The sequence below is a fragment of the Manacus vitellinus genome, unplaced genomic scaffold (assembly GCF_001715985.3).
Source record: "Manacus vitellinus isolate BGI_N305 unplaced genomic scaffold, ASM171598v3 scaffold_27_pilon, whole genome shotgun sequence".
In the NCBI taxonomy this organism is placed as follows: Eukaryota; Metazoa; Chordata; class Aves; order Passeriformes; family Pipridae; genus Manacus; species Manacus vitellinus.
In genome coordinates, this window is record NW_021940039.1 from 777,072 (window position 1) to 794,337 (window position 17,266).

At 43.4% G+C, this 17,266-nt stretch overlaps 1 protein-coding gene across 1 annotated transcript in view; it reads left to right on the forward strand.

Moving 5' to 3' along the window:
• Positions 1-17,266, forward strand: part of MAPKAP1 (MAPK associated protein 1) — an 81,027-nt gene that overhangs the window by 26,055 nt on the left and 37,706 nt on the right. The window contains exons 6-8 of the mRNA XM_018074374.1: positions 4,202-4,374; positions 8,433-8,609; positions 16,497-16,606. Coding sequence (XP_017929863.1) covers positions 4,202-4,374; positions 8,433-8,609; positions 16,497-16,606 — 460 coding nt within the window. The remainder of the gene's footprint in view (positions 1-4,201; positions 4,375-8,432; positions 8,610-16,496; positions 16,607-17,266) is intronic.

The window sequence follows — 17,266 nt, forward strand, 5'->3', positions numbered from 1 at the left end:
CGTGGGTGTGCTCAGCATCCTGCTCTGCTCCCACCTGTCTGCTCAGAGCTGTGTGCCAGCGGGTCTGGAATATTGTGCCTCATTCTGAGGGTTTCTACCATGTGCTTACTGAAGGCTTTTAAGGTATTTGATCATCCAAACTTAAAAAAAAATTGTCATCTTTTCTTTTAGATGACCCTTCTTTGTCTACTCAGCCTCTCTAAAGCTGTTTTGCTTATGAGTTAATATGACTGACTGTTTTATTTCCACTTATTTCGGTAAAGAAATAATTGGTCTAAGTTTTTTAATTTTTTTCAAGTCAAAAGATTAGAAAATGATGCTTTTCAGTGATCATCTTAGAAAAATACAGTCCCTTGTTTTGCTATAAACATCCATGCTCTGATCCATTAGAACTTTTGTATGTGTTGTAAATGCTGAGTTAATATATTTCTATTTTTCTCCTTCATATATTTCCTGTATGTTGATTAAATACATATGTAAGTTATGTTCAGAAAGTGATTGCTGGATTACAGAGTCACCTAAACCAAAAAACATTTCACTGAGTTTAAAAGTGAGAAGACATTTTGCATTTGGGAAAGGAGAAGCATTTGTTTCCATTTTGTGCAGTGTTTAGTGTTGTTTGCTGGGAGGTGAGTCAATGACTTGAATTAATTATAATTACTGAAGAGACGTATACTGATTGAGCAAATAAAGTAGTAAGCTCATTCGTGCCAAGGCCATCTAATTAAATGCTAACTTTGGATAAGCTAGATGTGCATGAAAGATTAATTTTAAGAGGTTTTTATGACTCCCACTAAATAATGATTCAGTAAAATCTTTGCATTATATCATTAGAACATCTAATCTTAAAGTGATATAACATTTAGTCACAGAACTCTATTGTGCAGGAAGAGGCAGTAAATTATTAGTGTTGAAAATCAATCACTTTTCTCTCAGAAATGTTTATGGACTTTGTTTTAATATTGTGCCGTGGTGTGTGGTGAAGCAGAGCAGAAGTGAGAAGGACACAGCACACACAGTTGTGCTCCCTGTTCTGCAGGTGCTTCAGAACTATGTTTAGGAGTAAGTTATCCTGGGAATGGACAGTGGTCACACAATATACATCAGATATACATCATCTGGTGTGGGAGGGAGGGATACATTCCCTCCTGGACTTTGATTAAAAGTTGATTTTAAATCTTAGAAGGACATTTTGAGTTGAAAGAATTGATGGAGTTTAAATATTTATTTTTGTTTAAATTTAACATACTGTAGGAGAGCATCAAGGAACCTTAAAAGAATCCATCAATAAAAATACTTGAAAAATTTTCTATGATTTATAGTACATTTTTGGTATATCCAGTTACTCCTCACTTCCTTAAAGGACTGGTGGGATATAACATTTCTAACAATAAAAGCTTAATGGAATCAGATTTGTGATTTCCTAGAAAATTAACGAGATATTTTGTCAATTTTATTCCAGACTTCATTTGTCAGAATATACAGTGTCCAGTGACAAGCTAAAAGAATTTTTTGACAAATTAACTGTGCCACAGGTGACAGATCAGGAAAATGTTAATTTAACAGCCCCTTTATGCTTCCCAGATTTATTGGAGGCTATTAAGGAAACTCCAAATGGTAAGGCCCCTGGCCCTGAATAGATTTTCCATTGAATTTTATACTGGATCTATTAATAAAGTTTGATCCTGCCTCTTTGAATATCAGTAATTGTCCTTTATCTTCTAGATCTCCTCAGCATTTCCACTTGGAATATAGTTTTTAGTTGGAAGCAGAAAGTGATTATGGTTGTAGCAGTGCCTGTGGTCTGGGTCTGAGTGATTCCTCCTGGAGAGGAGACTCCAGCCCTGTGTAAAACCCACAGGTTATCTCTGGTGAAATCCAGCGTGGCTCAGACTCCTGGCCACGGAGACTAATCACTGTTCATACCAGTGTTTCCCACCCAATGTGACAATGGACTGCTAGAAAGTCTAATTGGCTTCACATCTCAGGTTTCAACCTCTCTAATACCTTATGGCAATCTGCTTTACAGACCTTTAATTAATAAAAATATTTCACTCACTTTTTTAAAGCCCTTGAGTGTAGCAGTGGTGCCTTGAGCCATCTCCCAGGCCTGCTCTGTTGGGATTGCTCCCCTTGCTCGAAGGGTGGTTGGAATCCTCAGAGGTGTATGAGTTTTGGTGCTCCTGTTTGAGTGTTTGTGAGTAAAAGAAAAGGATAGCTCTAATGGAGGAGGTAGAGGAGATTTAGAGATGGGGAAGAACAAGGAAAAGTTTAGTTAAAAACAGGAAACACAAAGTAAGTACCACATGGTGTGGGGCAAAGGAGAGAGGAAGCCCAGGGAGAGTTACCGTGGAATTTGTGATAGCTGGAGACCGAGGTCCTGAACAGGGTTGTTTTATAAATACATGGTTTGGATTATTAGTTTATAGAACAGCTGTCTGTGCAGTGGCTGAGGGATAACCTTTGGTTGTTAGATCCAGTCCCTGCCTCGTTTGTCTGCTCCCTGGCTTGACACTGGGTGTGTCAGTTGTAGCCTTGGCATCAACTCTCACATCTGGTTGTCCATTTTTCTTGGATTTTCCATTGTCAGGACCCAGCATTACTTACGATTCTGCCCTCCTTGGATTTATGTATGTAGCTGACTTGGCATGCCAAGGAGTCCCATTAGTTTCCTGGGTAGCTGTTCTTTGCTCCCTCCCGTGCCAGTCCACTGCAGCCCCAGCTCTCCTGTTCTGGTGTCTCTGCTCAGCACCACAGTGTCACCAGCACAGCCTCGTGTGCACCCCGGGGTGGTGCCTGCACCTGGGCAAAGAAAGGCAGTTCATCACCTGGTACCAGTTTAGTTACTCTTCAGAAAGGTCCTGGAAGTAGAAAAGCAAGAGAGATTGCAAGGAAGAAACCCAGCCTTATGTTTTTTGGCAGCTGTAGCTCTGTTGTGTTCATGATTTCAGAAGACCATGGGTGGTGTCCCAGAGGGTCCTGGGCACACAAGCTCTCCCAAAGGCTTGTTAAGGTTTATCCAAACAAAGTGAAGGAATGTCCCATATTCTATTACAAACCTAACCCCTCCTTTGAATGAGCAAAACCAATTTCTTCTTACCCTAAAACATGGGAAGAGGAGGTATCTGCACTATAGAAATGCTTTCTTAAAAAACAAATTCATTATATTAGAATGGATTTTACTAATACTTTTAGCTATGCCAGTATGAATAACTTGAATCTTTAAATTCCTATTACTTCTCTAATTTATAATCACACTGAAGGATCAAATGGTTTTTAACAATATATTGAAATTAGCACATGGCATTTAACTCCCTGTTTTATGCTCTCATTATAGATTTATAGCACTGAATCCTTTTATTCTGTTACTTAGAATTCCAAGTGATTAATTCAAGAAACACTTTCTCCTCTCAAGGCCCTTGTGTGTATGGAGAGAGATGGAGACAGAGAGTTACTTTGGGTGCTTTGGAAGATGGCATCAGAATGTGCAATCTTTTGTCTGTTTAAAAGATTTCTGGGTTAAAGCTGCAGTCCTACCTGCAGTGGATTAAACATTTTTTTCTTGTAAGACAAACTTTATAGATCTCTCTGTTGCTGTGTATTTTATGGTTTATTTAACTGTCAATCTCCACAGTGCCAAATAGATTTTTTTAATGTAGTAAGTTCCAATAAATCCCAGTATTAATTAATTTTTCTTGGTTGTCTTCAAACAGTTCAGAACAGTTCAGGCTCAGTTGTATGTGAGATTTTGTTCTTCTCTTGGCAAGCCACGGTCAAGCCTTGATAGCTGGGTAGTTCTGCTCCCTCCAGAGGGCTGAGAGCTTCTCAAGTAGTGGGGGAAAACTGCAGAAAAGAGCAGAAATGTAGAAACAAGGGTAGTGCAGTTTGGAAGTCTTAGGTTGGCTTGATGGGACTTCCTCCCCATCCTGCAAGTATTTGGGATTTTTTGGATCCTGCAGGAGCATGGGATCCTGTAGTGAAGTTCAGGCTCTTTATGAAAATCTGTGAAATCATGGCCAAATATTTCATGTCCTTTTTACAGATAAACAGCAGGGAAAGAATTGGAATTTAGATGTTCAAGCTTCTTCCATTTTCAAGCCGTAGTAGAGTATTTTAGTTTTCCTGCTGAGGAGAGTTCCCTCTGCCCAGATTTTGTGTTAACTCTGTCACACTTTTCTAATAAAATACACTTTCTCGACAGGGCCACGTTGGTACAACGGCAACCAAAAAAATTGATGTCTACCTCCCACTGCACACAAGCCAAGACAAGCTGCAGCCCATGACAGTGGTGACCATCGCCAATGCCAAAGTGCACGACCTGATCGGGCTCATCTGCTGGCAATATACAAGTGAGGGACGGGAACCCAAACTGAAGTAATGCTCTTTCTTTACTACCTCTTTACCTCTGAATTTCTCCTCTGCAGCCTTTTTGCATAATGAAATGGATTTCCATGTCAGTGTTTTGATAGCTGAATCTTAGAGAGAGCACGTTCACGTTTGTCGGTGTTTCCCTCTGAGCAGCACACGGGCACCTCCAGCCATGGCTCTTTGATTTGACTGCTGGGGGCTGGTTAATGATCAGTGGGAAACCTTGGATCTGTAAATGAATCATAACTTCAAAACTATGGAAAAATAATGCAAACCTTATGTCTTTTGTTACCACAGAGGCATTTGTTATTCCATGTCCCATCTATTTTTGGGTAGTGTTCTTAATGGCTGAGATCACCAGATGTCAAATACAGTCCAGAACTCCTCTGTAAGTCCTTTTGCTGTGCTGGAGTACTGTTGGTGTTTAGTGAGAGCTGTTCCTTTATCCTGGCAGGTGACATGAGATGCATAAACAGGTTCTTCAGAGCCCCTCACCTGAGCAGCTTTTGTTTTAAAACAGTCCTGTAAAATACTGCTGGTTTTGCTGGGTCATAGAATATAAAATAAGAACTTAAAATAGTTTATTATAGAGTTCTCAGAAGCAGTTGCTGGCAGGGATATCTCTGGTGCAAAGGAGGTTGATGGTTTTGTTTGGGTTTTTCTATATGAGACAAATTTCAATTCGTTGTTGTTCCTGGAATATTGGATGAATGGGGTGGGTCCTGAATTTTACAGTTTGCTCTTTTAGCATTTTTCAGGAGCACTTGAGACCTCAGTAGTCTTATCTGCTGTTGTAGCACAGTTGTGAAGGGATAGGGAGGTGCTGGGAGGTTGCTTGAGCTCCCACCAGGATTTGGTGATTTCTGTTCCATAGATACAAGGCACACAGGAAAGAACCCCTCTTGAAAACAATTTCATGAATATTGTTGCTTTGGATATAGGTTTTCCCTTAGATCTTCTCAACAGACAGATGAGATGTTTCTGAGGTCAAACACTTTGATTTGATCTGTTATTTTTTTACACTGGAAAAGAAATATAAAAGTATTCGTAGACAGTGCCATTTAATTTGCTGTTATTAATTTCTGTTCATTATATCTTAAGTTCAAAAGAGTGTCCTTTAGGTATGATTAGGTTATTTTCTAATGAGTAAGACAACATTAATGTCAGTCTTTGGACACACACATATTTTTCAGGAGCACAGCACACCTCAGACAGAACATGAGGAGAGTGTTCCATGAACCATCACTGCCCACAGCTGAAGGCAGCAGTGGGAGGAAATGAATTTCACTGTCTGCCTTGAAGGATAAGATGTTATGATGTGTCAAAGAGTGATCATGAGCAAGGAGGCTGTCCAATGTAATCAAATTCAGGGCAGATAGAATAAAATAAATAATGGAGGCGTGAGTTCCCCAGAACATGTGTTAGACACAGCAGCAGTGGAGAATCTGGGGACAAATGCTCAGATTAAGGGGCAGAGCCTTGAGATTCCAAGTAGTTTGTTTTCTTGTAGGTTCTTAATTATTTCTCATGTCTCCATCATCTTTTTTTAGCATTGCTGACTGCCACTCCTGGAGCAAGGATTGATTTAACTATAACCTAATTCTCATATTCCAAGTAAGGAAAGAGCTCGTGTAGGGTGCCCATTCTACACTGGCCATTTGTTCCTGATTCAGTCAGGTGAGAGTGTAAAAAGACAAAATGGGGATCATTGTGACACTTCACTGAAATATCTACAGAGAATGCCTGAGAAATGGTACACAAGGCATGTGGAGTGACAACTATACCTACTAGTGACACTGTGTGAGAGTAGAGAGGAGATTGTAGACTTTGTAATTAAAAAAAACAACCCCTCTGTCTTTAAGAAAATAATATATTACTGCTTAATTCTTTTTCCTAAAAGGTAGATATAAGAGTCTGAAGTGAGTGAGCACTAGTTGACAGCTTTGAGAGCATTCTGTATTCAATTAGGCTGCCTTTTTTATTATAATTGTATTATATTTGTCTGTATTCAGTCTCGATACAAGGAACCACTGACAGTGTTAGCAACCCTGTCCCTGGCCTCTTATAAATGAACTTGGGTTGTAACCCAGTGGACCTTTCTCTTGCCAGCCCCTAACAGATATGCTGGAATGATTCTGCCTGCAAAAAATAAACCAAATCTCCTTCTAGGAAGAAATCAATAGTGAGATGCACAATTCAAATACAGTTGCTATTTTTAGATGCTGTTGCATCTCTCAATTGTTGTGCTCAGCTTGTTCCTGACTTTGATCTCAGCCTGATGGAGGTCCAAGGTGCAGAAGTTTTACCCATTGGACTTCTGTTTTTCAACCATTTGTGACAATGTCTGTGTTAATGCTCAGGAGCCCAGCCCATCATTGAAGACATTTGTAACCCCTTTATTTTATGGGATTTAACTGACAATGTCTCCCATGGCAGGGGATGGAAGGAGATGAGCTTTAAGTTCCCTTCCAGCTCAAACTGTGCTCTGATTCTATGATTCATAGAAATCTAACTAGAGTAAGAGAAAGATCCAAAAATCATGCCAGGCATTTCCCATTACAGAGTAGAATCTGATGTATGTGAGTTATTGTGGCCTTTTTTTTGGCTTGTTCCTACAAGCCTGGCCACGGTGCAGACACATGGCCCCAGGCTGTGGGCTCCAAGCCCAGTGCTTCCCAATTCTCTCCCAGCACTGCCTTTTACCCATTCCTCCAAAAGTTTCTTTAACTCTAGAAGTTAAAAATTAATTCTGCATCAGTGTTCCAGGACTTGATAACAGTCCAGAAGCTCAGGAAAGTTTCTTCACTAGTATCTCAGAATTTTCAAAATTCAGGGTAATGAATGTTGCTGAAATACCTTTTTGTTAGCAAATTTGCACCTTACATTAACAGCAATGCATCACTATTCCCTGTTTTCCATAATAAATGTCTTAGTCATGACAAGGTGCCTATAGATCACCTGGACTAAGCACCCTCAATAAAGCACAGTTGCAACCAAAGGTTTGTGAATTAATTGAGAAAACTGCAAATCAGGTAGTCAGTGAAATAATTCATTGTCACATCCAATCAATAAACTTTGTAAATCAACTCATTTAATTCAAAAAATGATCTATATAGATCAAGCAACCAATTAAACAATTAGCATACACTTTACAATTAATTAATTTAAGCATCAATCATGCAATTAAAACTCTGAATTTAAGCTGCAGAGTTTAGAAATGCACTGCCACGTGCACCTCCAGCTCTTCTGCGTGGCTGGGGAAAGGCCTGAGTGCTGGCAAGTTTACAGTTAGAAAGAATACTTATTTTTGGGTCAATAATTTAAATTGAAGTGACAGTTGAAATAGATTTCAATGTTGGGAAATTTTGATTAATACCTGTTTGGTAGCTATAGATAGTTGTTTCCCTGTGGGCTTTTCATCTGTGTAAAGAAAGAGGCTCAGCTCTTTATTTCCCACACTGTATCTGTTACAACTTTCTGTGTTAGTTAGTCCTGCTTGTTGGTCTTTATTAATTCTTAACTGCCTTTAGTGACTCGACTTCTTAGACACTTAGAAAAGGTAACTTTTCTGCTAATCATTGCTGCTGGGTTGGACAGATACTTTACTTTTCCAATAGTTCATGACCCTGTTTACCTGCCTGAGAGCACTCTCTGCCTTTCCAGCCTACAGACCCTAAACTTTCACAGTTGTTTGATCTGTGAAAAATCACAGACTGTTTGTTCACCTTTAGTTCTGAAATGTAGTCATCATATAAATAAATAAATTTTAACAAATGGAGAAATATGACTCCCAACTTTTCTATGAAGTCATGAAACTTTTATGGACTTTAGTGTATTTTAATCACTGTCAGATCTTGCTTGTAGTGCAGTTAATGATGAAGGCTGGCTACTTTTGCTGTAACTCACGTGGCAGCAGGATACGTTGGGACTTTTGGGCCATGTTCTGTGGTGTCCTCAGTGTCTGTCAGGGTGTTCCTCCCCTGCAGGTGCCTCTGCCCCAGTGTTTGGGGTCGGTGGCTGCCCTGGGCCGGGCCCTCACTGACCCTGCTCTGTGTGTGTTGCAGTGACAACGTCAATGCCTACTGCCTGCACATCGCCGAGGACGACGGGGAGGTGGACACGGATTTCCCCCCGCTGGATTCCAACGAGCCCATTCACAAGTTTGGGTTCAGCACCCTGGCGCTGGTGGAGAAGTACTCGTCGCCCGGGCTGGCGGCCAAGCAGTCGCTCTTCGTGCGCATGTGAGTGCGGGACGGGCTGGGACTGCTCTGCCCCGGGGCACCTCCAGCCTGGGGGCTGCTCTGCCTTCCCTCCCCTGGGGTTACCAAAATTCGGGGCTGCCTCTATGGGGGTGCTCTGCAGGCGATGCCCAGCTCCTCAGGTGATGCCCCTCTCCTCAGGTGATGCCCCTCTCCTCAGGTGATACCCCTCCCTGCGGGTGATGCCCCGCTCTGGGCTCTGTCACCAGGCAGGTGGAAAATCAAACGTGGCTGGCACAGCTCAGGTGGGACCATCACAGGGGGTCTGAAACAGCAGAGAAGAAAATCAGCCCCTCTGCATGTGATCAGTGGAGAACACTGAGCTGTTACACTCCCACTAGAAAATATTTGGAATTTGCACAATATCTGAGTTCATAATCTTCATTTTGCTCCAGCCATGCTGCTTATTTATGAAAAATCTGTTCTGAATAATAAATGAAATAATGTGTATAGAATCATTGAGCATTTAGGCTGGAAAAGATGTAACAGCTTCAGAGAGTTTAAATTACAAAGTCATTCATGTTGGATATCCAGAGCCCTTTTCAAAAGACATTAAGAACTGATCTTGCAAGGGACTTTTAATTATTTTGGAAAAGTGTATTGAATTTTAGCAGGAAAAAAAAGGTGTATTCATGGTGTTTGGTTTTCCACACAGGAGATTTCAAATTCTTCTTTCAAAGCCCAATAGACAAAGTAGTGAATTTGTATTTTCAGACTGGTTAGTGGACTAAAAAAGCAAGTGATTTTGGAACAAATAGTTGCTGAGTGGCTTAATAACAATGCAGTAGTTGAGGAGAGAAATGAGCAGTAACCAAGCATGCCAGTTGGAGTAGGACTGGAGATTCCTCTTCAAAGTCCAAAAGAATTTTGTTGAGGAAGACCCCATCCACCCCTGAGACTTGAGCTGTCTGGCTTGTAGCTCAAGAAGAATTTGCTCTGTTCTTATCAGTGAAGTAGGGATACATACTGTGCTTGATCACTTTTATTTTTCTTTACTTGTGACTGAAAAATCTTCTAAGCCGTCAGAAGGCCTTAATTACTGTAACAAAATACCAGGAGCATAAACCACTTCTTACTTGGGAAAAATATTTCATATTTGGAGCTCTCAAAATGAAAATGCTAATAGAGTTTTCCTGGTTATTGGACAACACCTAGATTTCTTAATACTACAGCTGCTTCCAGTTGTGAATAATCAGACATTTCAAAAAAATTCTACCCTATTTAATTAGTTTTTCTATTTTTTATTATATACTGTGTTTCTTAGAGATGGTCCAAAGCATCCAACTGAAAGCCATTGTCAGCAATCCCATGTGTATTCCCAAAGGCCACGTTCACTTTGTTCCACTGCACTGGGACATTGGGAAATACAATATTGTGGCCACAGTATTTACAGTAAGTTCCTGAAGGTCGAGGCAGTGGTGGGGGGGTGCAGGGAGGAAGCACAGCAGCCTCCCCAGGAGCACTGAGGCCCGTTTTGGTCTGGGGGTCGCAGTCACCCCCTGAATTGGGACTGGAATTCAATGCAGGGAGCACATGTGGGTTCAGAGTTTGGAGGTTGGCTCAGGGGAGATGGAACCAACATTCCTCTGTGAGCCCAGAGCCCTGATGGGATCCTGGCCTGGCCAGCAGTGCTCTGGCTGGAGCTTGGAGCAGGATTAAAGTCCAGCTGCAGATCCTACGAAAGAAATGCAAAATCTTTTAGTTTACTATCATTTGTGCTGATGTGAGGAGCTTTCTTATAGCCTGGGAGGTGCTGCTGAGGAGAAATAGGACAACTGCATCATAAGCAGTGCTCTTCCAAAAGTGCTCAACCAGTTTGGTTGTTCCTGTTAATTTGAATTTACTTTTGCTTCCTGTGTAAATAGGTTGAAATTAGGATTTTTAATGTGTCACCTAGAATGGAGACTTACTTGATCTTCTCTTGATCAAAAGGTTGTTATCTCTGGGAGTTTAAATGTGCATACTGTCTTATTTTGGTAGGGATTTTTTGCAATTTCTATGTCTTCTTGCTCCCCTGTCACCCTACTGGTGCACGTAATTGTGATTTTGTATTTCGCATCTCTTTTTTTCCTTCTCATGCTGAAGTATTTCAGCTGCTGCCATGTCAGCCTTGTGACCTGTGATGTTTATTAATATTGGGTCAGTGCTGAAGGATGCTGATGCCTGTGAGCAGCTCCATGCTGGAGCCGTGGTTCATCTCCCCTCTCCCTGTCCCGTGTTGGACGGACGTTCAGAGGTTGTGCGGCTGCCGAGCTGACAGCGGTGGAACCCCGCCAGGGACCCCGTTTCAGCGGGACATGTTTGAGCAGAAACAGTTTGCAGAACTTTATACACTTCAATTCCTGCCAAGGCAAACTCTGAGCCACTTGAGTTAGTTATAAATACCCAGAGGCAGTGGCTGGAAGTAGCCCACAGTGCAGTTTATATTCAGAGCTGGATGTGAATGTCTTTGTGGCTGTACAGAGTAGTAAATAATTGAGTTTGATTAGGGAGAGGGACCTCATTATCCCCCCACCTGTGCCCAGCTGGTAGGGGAGGGTCGAAATGAAGCCATTAGCTGTCGCTCTTACTGGCATCTCAAAGAGCTCAAATACATCTGTGTCTTATTTTCTTTTCTGGCACAATCAGTCGAGCAAGCTAAGCAGGCATGACCGAATTTGGCAAGTTCCAAGGACTCTGGCAAAGTTACACAAGGAGAAGACGGAGGGCAGTCATTCTGGCTTCTCCCTGCCCATTAGTCTAGCGAGTTGTGTTTTTGGAAGGTGGCTGTTGTGGAAAGCAGAGCTGTGTGCAATGTCAGACGCGCTGCTCGCACACAGCCTGCTCTGATGGCGAGGGCCTTTGTCAGGAGGAGGCAAACAAAGCACCACATCCATGGAAATATGGACTTCTTGAGATGGTGAGGTCATACCTGAAAGGCTTAAAATAAATCTGTACCATTATTAGGGCTTTTTCCCTTGGAAATTTTATTATTGCGACTTGACATACTCAGTCTAGTGGTGTTTCGAGGAGCTGTGGCTCAGCTGCCAGTTGGCACACAGAGCAAATTTGGCATGCAGATCCTCTGCTCTGTAGCACTTTTTTTCTGTTTTGATATTATGCTTAAATTGCTTTGACTATTATATACAAATTTTCAAAGCAGCACCCCTGCCATACCCAATAGTTTAAGATTTGAAACCTTTTTAAAATGTGCATTTACAAATTCAGCTCAAAGCTCTGAAATGTGTTTTTCCTTGGACTACAGAAGCACTCCCCAAAAGGCCTCTTCCCAGTTTGTTACAGGGGGGTGGGTAATCTCCAAAGTACAGTTTAGAATATTCATGACATGCAAATTTAAGATAGTTAGTGTAGATGCCAAAGTTAAGAAGGTGGCTCCCAGGAGAGTGGAGAGGGAGGGGTGGGACCCCAAGAAAGGGGTCAAATGACTTGTCAGAGGTCTAAGGACAGTTACAGTGGTGTCAAAATGCAGCCAGTTAAACTCAGTAGTGCACAGAGCTATCCAAGACCAACCTGAGATGCACAAAAGCAGATCATTTAGGCTCAGAAGAAAAATTATGGCTGGCATAGTTCTGATTCCTATCACTGTGCACTTTATCTTAAAAATTACCCAGCTTAAGTTAAGTCTATTGCGTCAGCTGGGATTTTTAGTCTTAACTCTGACTTTGTGCTGATCAAGTGGAAATCGTTATTAGTCACTCCCGGGCACTTCCAGCCATGCCAGCTGGTTTTGCAGTGAGCTTCAAGTGCTATAAATTCCACTTCTGGAAAATAAATTCCACTTCTGCATTAAAAAAAAAAATCTAACCAACCAACGATTTTAAAAATCGCTCCAGGTCGGAAAGGAGCTTTTGGAAAAGTTCGTTTCTCGTTCAGAACAGAAGCCTTTTGTCCTTCCAGTGTTGGTTGTTTTATTCTGTGGTACGAATGGAGCCCGTGGAGGGACCCTGCCTGTTCCCATGGCACCTCAGCTCCGTGCCCCCAGCGGAGCCCAGCGTCAGCTCCTGCCTCTGCTGCTGTTTCCTTCTCCCTCTCCTGAACCTTGCCACCCTGGCTCCGGCGCCGAGGCTGTAAAAGAAGATGGAAAGCCAAGTTACCGCAGAATGATCACTATCATTAACATTCACGGGTGGTTCACTTATCATTCCTGACTGCACAGACATGGCAGCCGTTATGAAACGTCCACAGGTGTAGCACGATGATACATATTACATTGTGCCACAATGGATTTATGTATTCTGTAACAAAAGAAAAGTGTAATGAAAAAATACAGAAGGTAATCCTTTATTCCTCCACTGCACAATTTATCAGTAATGCCTGTGGATGATAAGTGCCAGGGATTTCCTTTGCTTGATTTAACCTTGTCACCCAGGTATGTTTTTGCAAAATGACAGAAAATACAAGCTAAGGAATTTCTTTGGCTTCCAATTTGCCAGCAGCACTTTTAATTGATTGACCAGAATCTGCTTGTCTGTCCTGTTTTCAGTGTGTTCACTTAAAATAAAGGTATCACACCTTAGCAGAGTGAGGTAAAACAGGTTGTTTGTAATTGCAATTAAGGATATGCTGGGACTGGGCTGAGTGAGGACAGTCCATGCCCATGGTCAGTGCAGTGCACCAGGGTGTGGAAAGGTGAGGTTGGTGTTTCTCCAGCAGAGCTTCCTGTGCTCTGGTCACACAGTGGAGGGTGTGGTGGATCAGTGGTGTTCCAGACAACCTGGTGCAGAGCGTGGCTCTGGGACACCCTGATGGTGTGTCCAGCTACAGGACAAGGAACAGTGGCCAGAAACTAAACCACGAGAAGTTCCACCTCAACATGAGGAAGAACTTCTTTCCATGGAGGGTGGCAGAGCACTGGAACAGCTGCCCAGGGAGGGTGTGGAGTCTCCCTCTCTGGAGACATTCAAAACCCACCTGTGTCATCTGCTTCAGGGGGTTGGACTGGATAATGTCCAGAGGTCCCTTCCAAACCCAACTGTTCTGTGGTTCTGTGGGGCTGCTTCTCTGAGCACAGGAAGCGTGCTCTGACACGCTGGCCTGGCCCCAGGATGACGGCAGGAGCTCTTTGGTCTGGGCTTAAATCCACCCTCGGCTCAGATGTGTGGGTTTGCCGAGTGCTGAAATGCTGAATTGATGTTCCTTGGTGCATTGTGAGAGGGAAACCAGTGCTGAGCGAGCCAGGGCAGGGGAAGGGAGAGTCGAGTGGCTAAACTGGGACAGGCTTGGGACCCTCTGGCTCTGCTCCAGAGCAAATAGCCAAGAGTTCACCAAAGCGGGTGCGCTCTGAGCTTCGCTGCTCCTGCCAAGGGTTCGCTTACGGATCCCACACTAAATATAGTAAAACACAGAGCGTTTCTTATTTTGCTTTGATCAGTAAAATAAACTTTTAAAGGTTGTTCTGGGATGAGATCCAGCTTCTGAGGCAAAGAATGGCCTTGGCTCAGGCAGGGGTTAGTAATGGAGTGTCAGGGAAATCAGTCTGACAGTTCTCAGGCCAGCTGCTCAATGGAAAGAATCAGCCGAGCTGGGATGGCCCGGAACACGAGCAGATCACAGCAGCCTGTGCTCTTTAGCAGCTGAAGTGTCAGGAACTGAAAGGGAATCTTCCATTTTCAGGATGTTCCCAGTCCATGAGTGGCCCTGAGCTGGGGCTCTCTGCCGTTGGAAGCTCTGTGCCTGGGAGGAACCCGGGCTGCTCCGGGGTGGGGGCTGCAGTGCCTGCTCTGTTTGGGGCAAAAAATGTTGAAAAACATTGTGTACTAAGGAGAAAATTGTGACTGTTGTTTTGGCCATAGCAGGTTTTGGAGGACTTCCTTTGCCTTTGCTGTTTCTTTTTCCCCTGCAGTATTTTAATTTATTTCCCTGTGTTTTGGTTGGAGTTCTCTGGAAACTTGCTGTCAGTGTTGCAGAGCACTGTATGAATTACCTGGAGGCACCAGCTGTTGGGACGGCCCAGTCCAGTGTGCAGGGCTTTTCTTGTAGAACTTCACTGACAAGCATTGTGTTGCTTAAAGTGCAGAGGTACTTTAGTTTCCTTTTTGTAACTATAATTGTAGAAGAGGTTTTTCACTTTTGAAAATCCACTGAACCTCACTCAGCAGGTCAGCTGGGACTGGAGCTGTGAGGCCTTTGGGGAGTGAGGGATCAGCCATGGCACTGCTGGGCGAAGGATGGGTGTTGTGTGGTGCTCGTGCACATCGTGGGGCTCCATGGCAGCTTTAGGGGAGAGTTGCTCCTCAGTGAAGGGCTTGGGAAGGTCTCTGCTCACTGCACAGTGTTGGTTGGAGGCCCTGTGCCCTGGGGCTGTTCCAGGACAGCAGTGTCACTCCCTCCTCCTGTGGAGCAACGGGCTCAGTTCTGCTCCTGCTGCACTGAACACACGGCAGGAACAGAGGGAAAGTAGGTGCATGAAAAGGTTGGGCATATTTGGTTTGAAGACGAGTAAGATAGAGTTATAAATAATAAATGGTCTGGAGAACATAAATTTGGGGCTTTTAGGCAGTTTCATTTTGCCAGGAACAAAGGGAATTGAAAATGAAATTCAGATGAGACCAATGCACAACCAAGGAGAGGGAAACGACATTGTACACCAGGGATGGGGGACATCTCTGTGGGGCTCAGAGCTGGGCTGGGCTGATGGCCCCCAGAGCACGAGTGGCTGCAGGACAGTGAGCTGTGGCCAGCACGTGCCCAGGCAGGGGGTTCCTGGCCCCAGTGTCAGGCCCCCTGAGCGGCTCCGAGCGCTCCTCGGCGTGTGCTGAGGGCTCAGAGTTATCATCTGTCCATCCCAGCGTGGCTGGGGGTGCCACATCTGATGTGACCTGACCTCCAACCTCTAGTCCCAGAATTTGTGTCTCAAAGTGACATGTAGTAATGTGGGCTCGTTTTTCAGGATATACTTGTGTTGCTTGGATTGCTTTTGGCTGCCAGTTGCTTTTAAAAATATTCCAGCTGTGATGTTCATATAGAGCTCTGCTCCCTGATTAAAATTCCTGGTTGCCAGATACAAAGCTCCTCCTCCTGCCCAAATAGCTTTGCAAACCATTTTTTTCCATGCAGAACAGTCTCTCCAGTGGGAGCCTTCAGCTCTCAGATTTCCCTGGAACTGTCTGCAGTGACATCTACTGACACGAGCCGAGACTGACTGCGAGGGCTAAGGGGCAAAATTCAGTGTCTCTTCTATTACGTTGTCATCTTCTCTGCTTCCCCAGTGGTGCCCTCTCAGTGTTTGGCAGCAGTACCCCCACAGCCATCCCTGTGCTCTTTGCAGTCCTTCCCCCTGTGTGGCCTCTCCCACGGGCAATGGCCAGGACAAGGACCCACTGCCGTGGACCTTTATGGGAGATTTTGTGCCATTGTATTCACGAAAATGTGTCCAAAGAAAGCCCCTTACTTAGGTTTAAAATAGTGCATTGAAATAATACCTTGATAGTGCTGCAAAGCTGCTGTCACCTCACTGAGGGTTGTTCTGCCACTTCTCCCTAATGGTTTGTTACGTGTGGGACATGGATGAAAATGCCACTGGGAACTGCTGCTGTGTTATGTGGTGTAAAACACTCCACAGACACGTCCTGAGGGGCTGAGGAGCCCCCCAGGTACATTGGCTCATCTTTCTCTCTGATGCTGAACACAAAGTGATTAAAAATAACAATAAATTAGGAAAATCCACGCACCCCTCGAATGGCAATCTATTTTCTCTGGTTTTGTCTTTGCCTTGCTAAGGGAGTTTGCTCAGTTTCTCCTTTGAACTTCCCTTTCCAGCCCATCTTCGTTAACCGTGTGCTAACGAGTGCTTTGCTTGAAGCTAACGAGGACTGCGGGAGCTGCCGGTGATGATTGTTTTGTAAAACTGCATGTGCATCTGTCTTGCAGAAATGCTGCTCATGGATTCTCACTTATTCAGGTGGACAGTATGAAGGTCACCATGAAGGATATCTTACAAAAGGCCTTAAAGAGAAGGAAGGGATCACAGAGAGGCTCAGGTGGGTTGTTTATCGTATTTTCTGGAGGGCGAGGTGTTTTCTCCACGAGCATATTTTATATCTCTTTTTAATTGTTGTGAATGCTGCACAGGTTTTGGGGGGGGGAGTTGTGTCCCAGCCCCACTCACAGCAGTTCTGTGCACAGGTTTGTGTTCTCAATGCTGGCACAAAGCTGACAGTGCAGGAGCTGCATAATGTTTGCTGCAGAGCAGTATATCCATTCCTGCAAATATTTATTTATAATAACAAAGCCATTTGCATTCAAGTCCAGCTCATGGTAATTTGGGATGATGGGTGGAAGTACAGTGAGTCCAGCCCATGGTAGAGTTTGCATATATACTTTTAATTTATGTAAGAAAATGATGCTTAGTATGATTTTAAATAATTTCAAGGATTTGTCGTTACTTGTAGAGAAAAAGAAAAATTTACTTTCTGCAATGTTGTCCAAGTAGTGCTGTTACAGTTAAGGCATATCAGGATTTAAAAAAAGAAAATGTACAGTGCTTGCAATTCTGTTTTAGAGCAATTCTTTTCGGGGGGTAGATGTGCATTCACATATATGTTAGTGTATATATTTCAAAAGTATAAGGCTGAGAGATCCTTCCAGCAACAAGAAATAATTACTGAGAGAAATTGCACCAAGTCTTGTCACGCAACAAA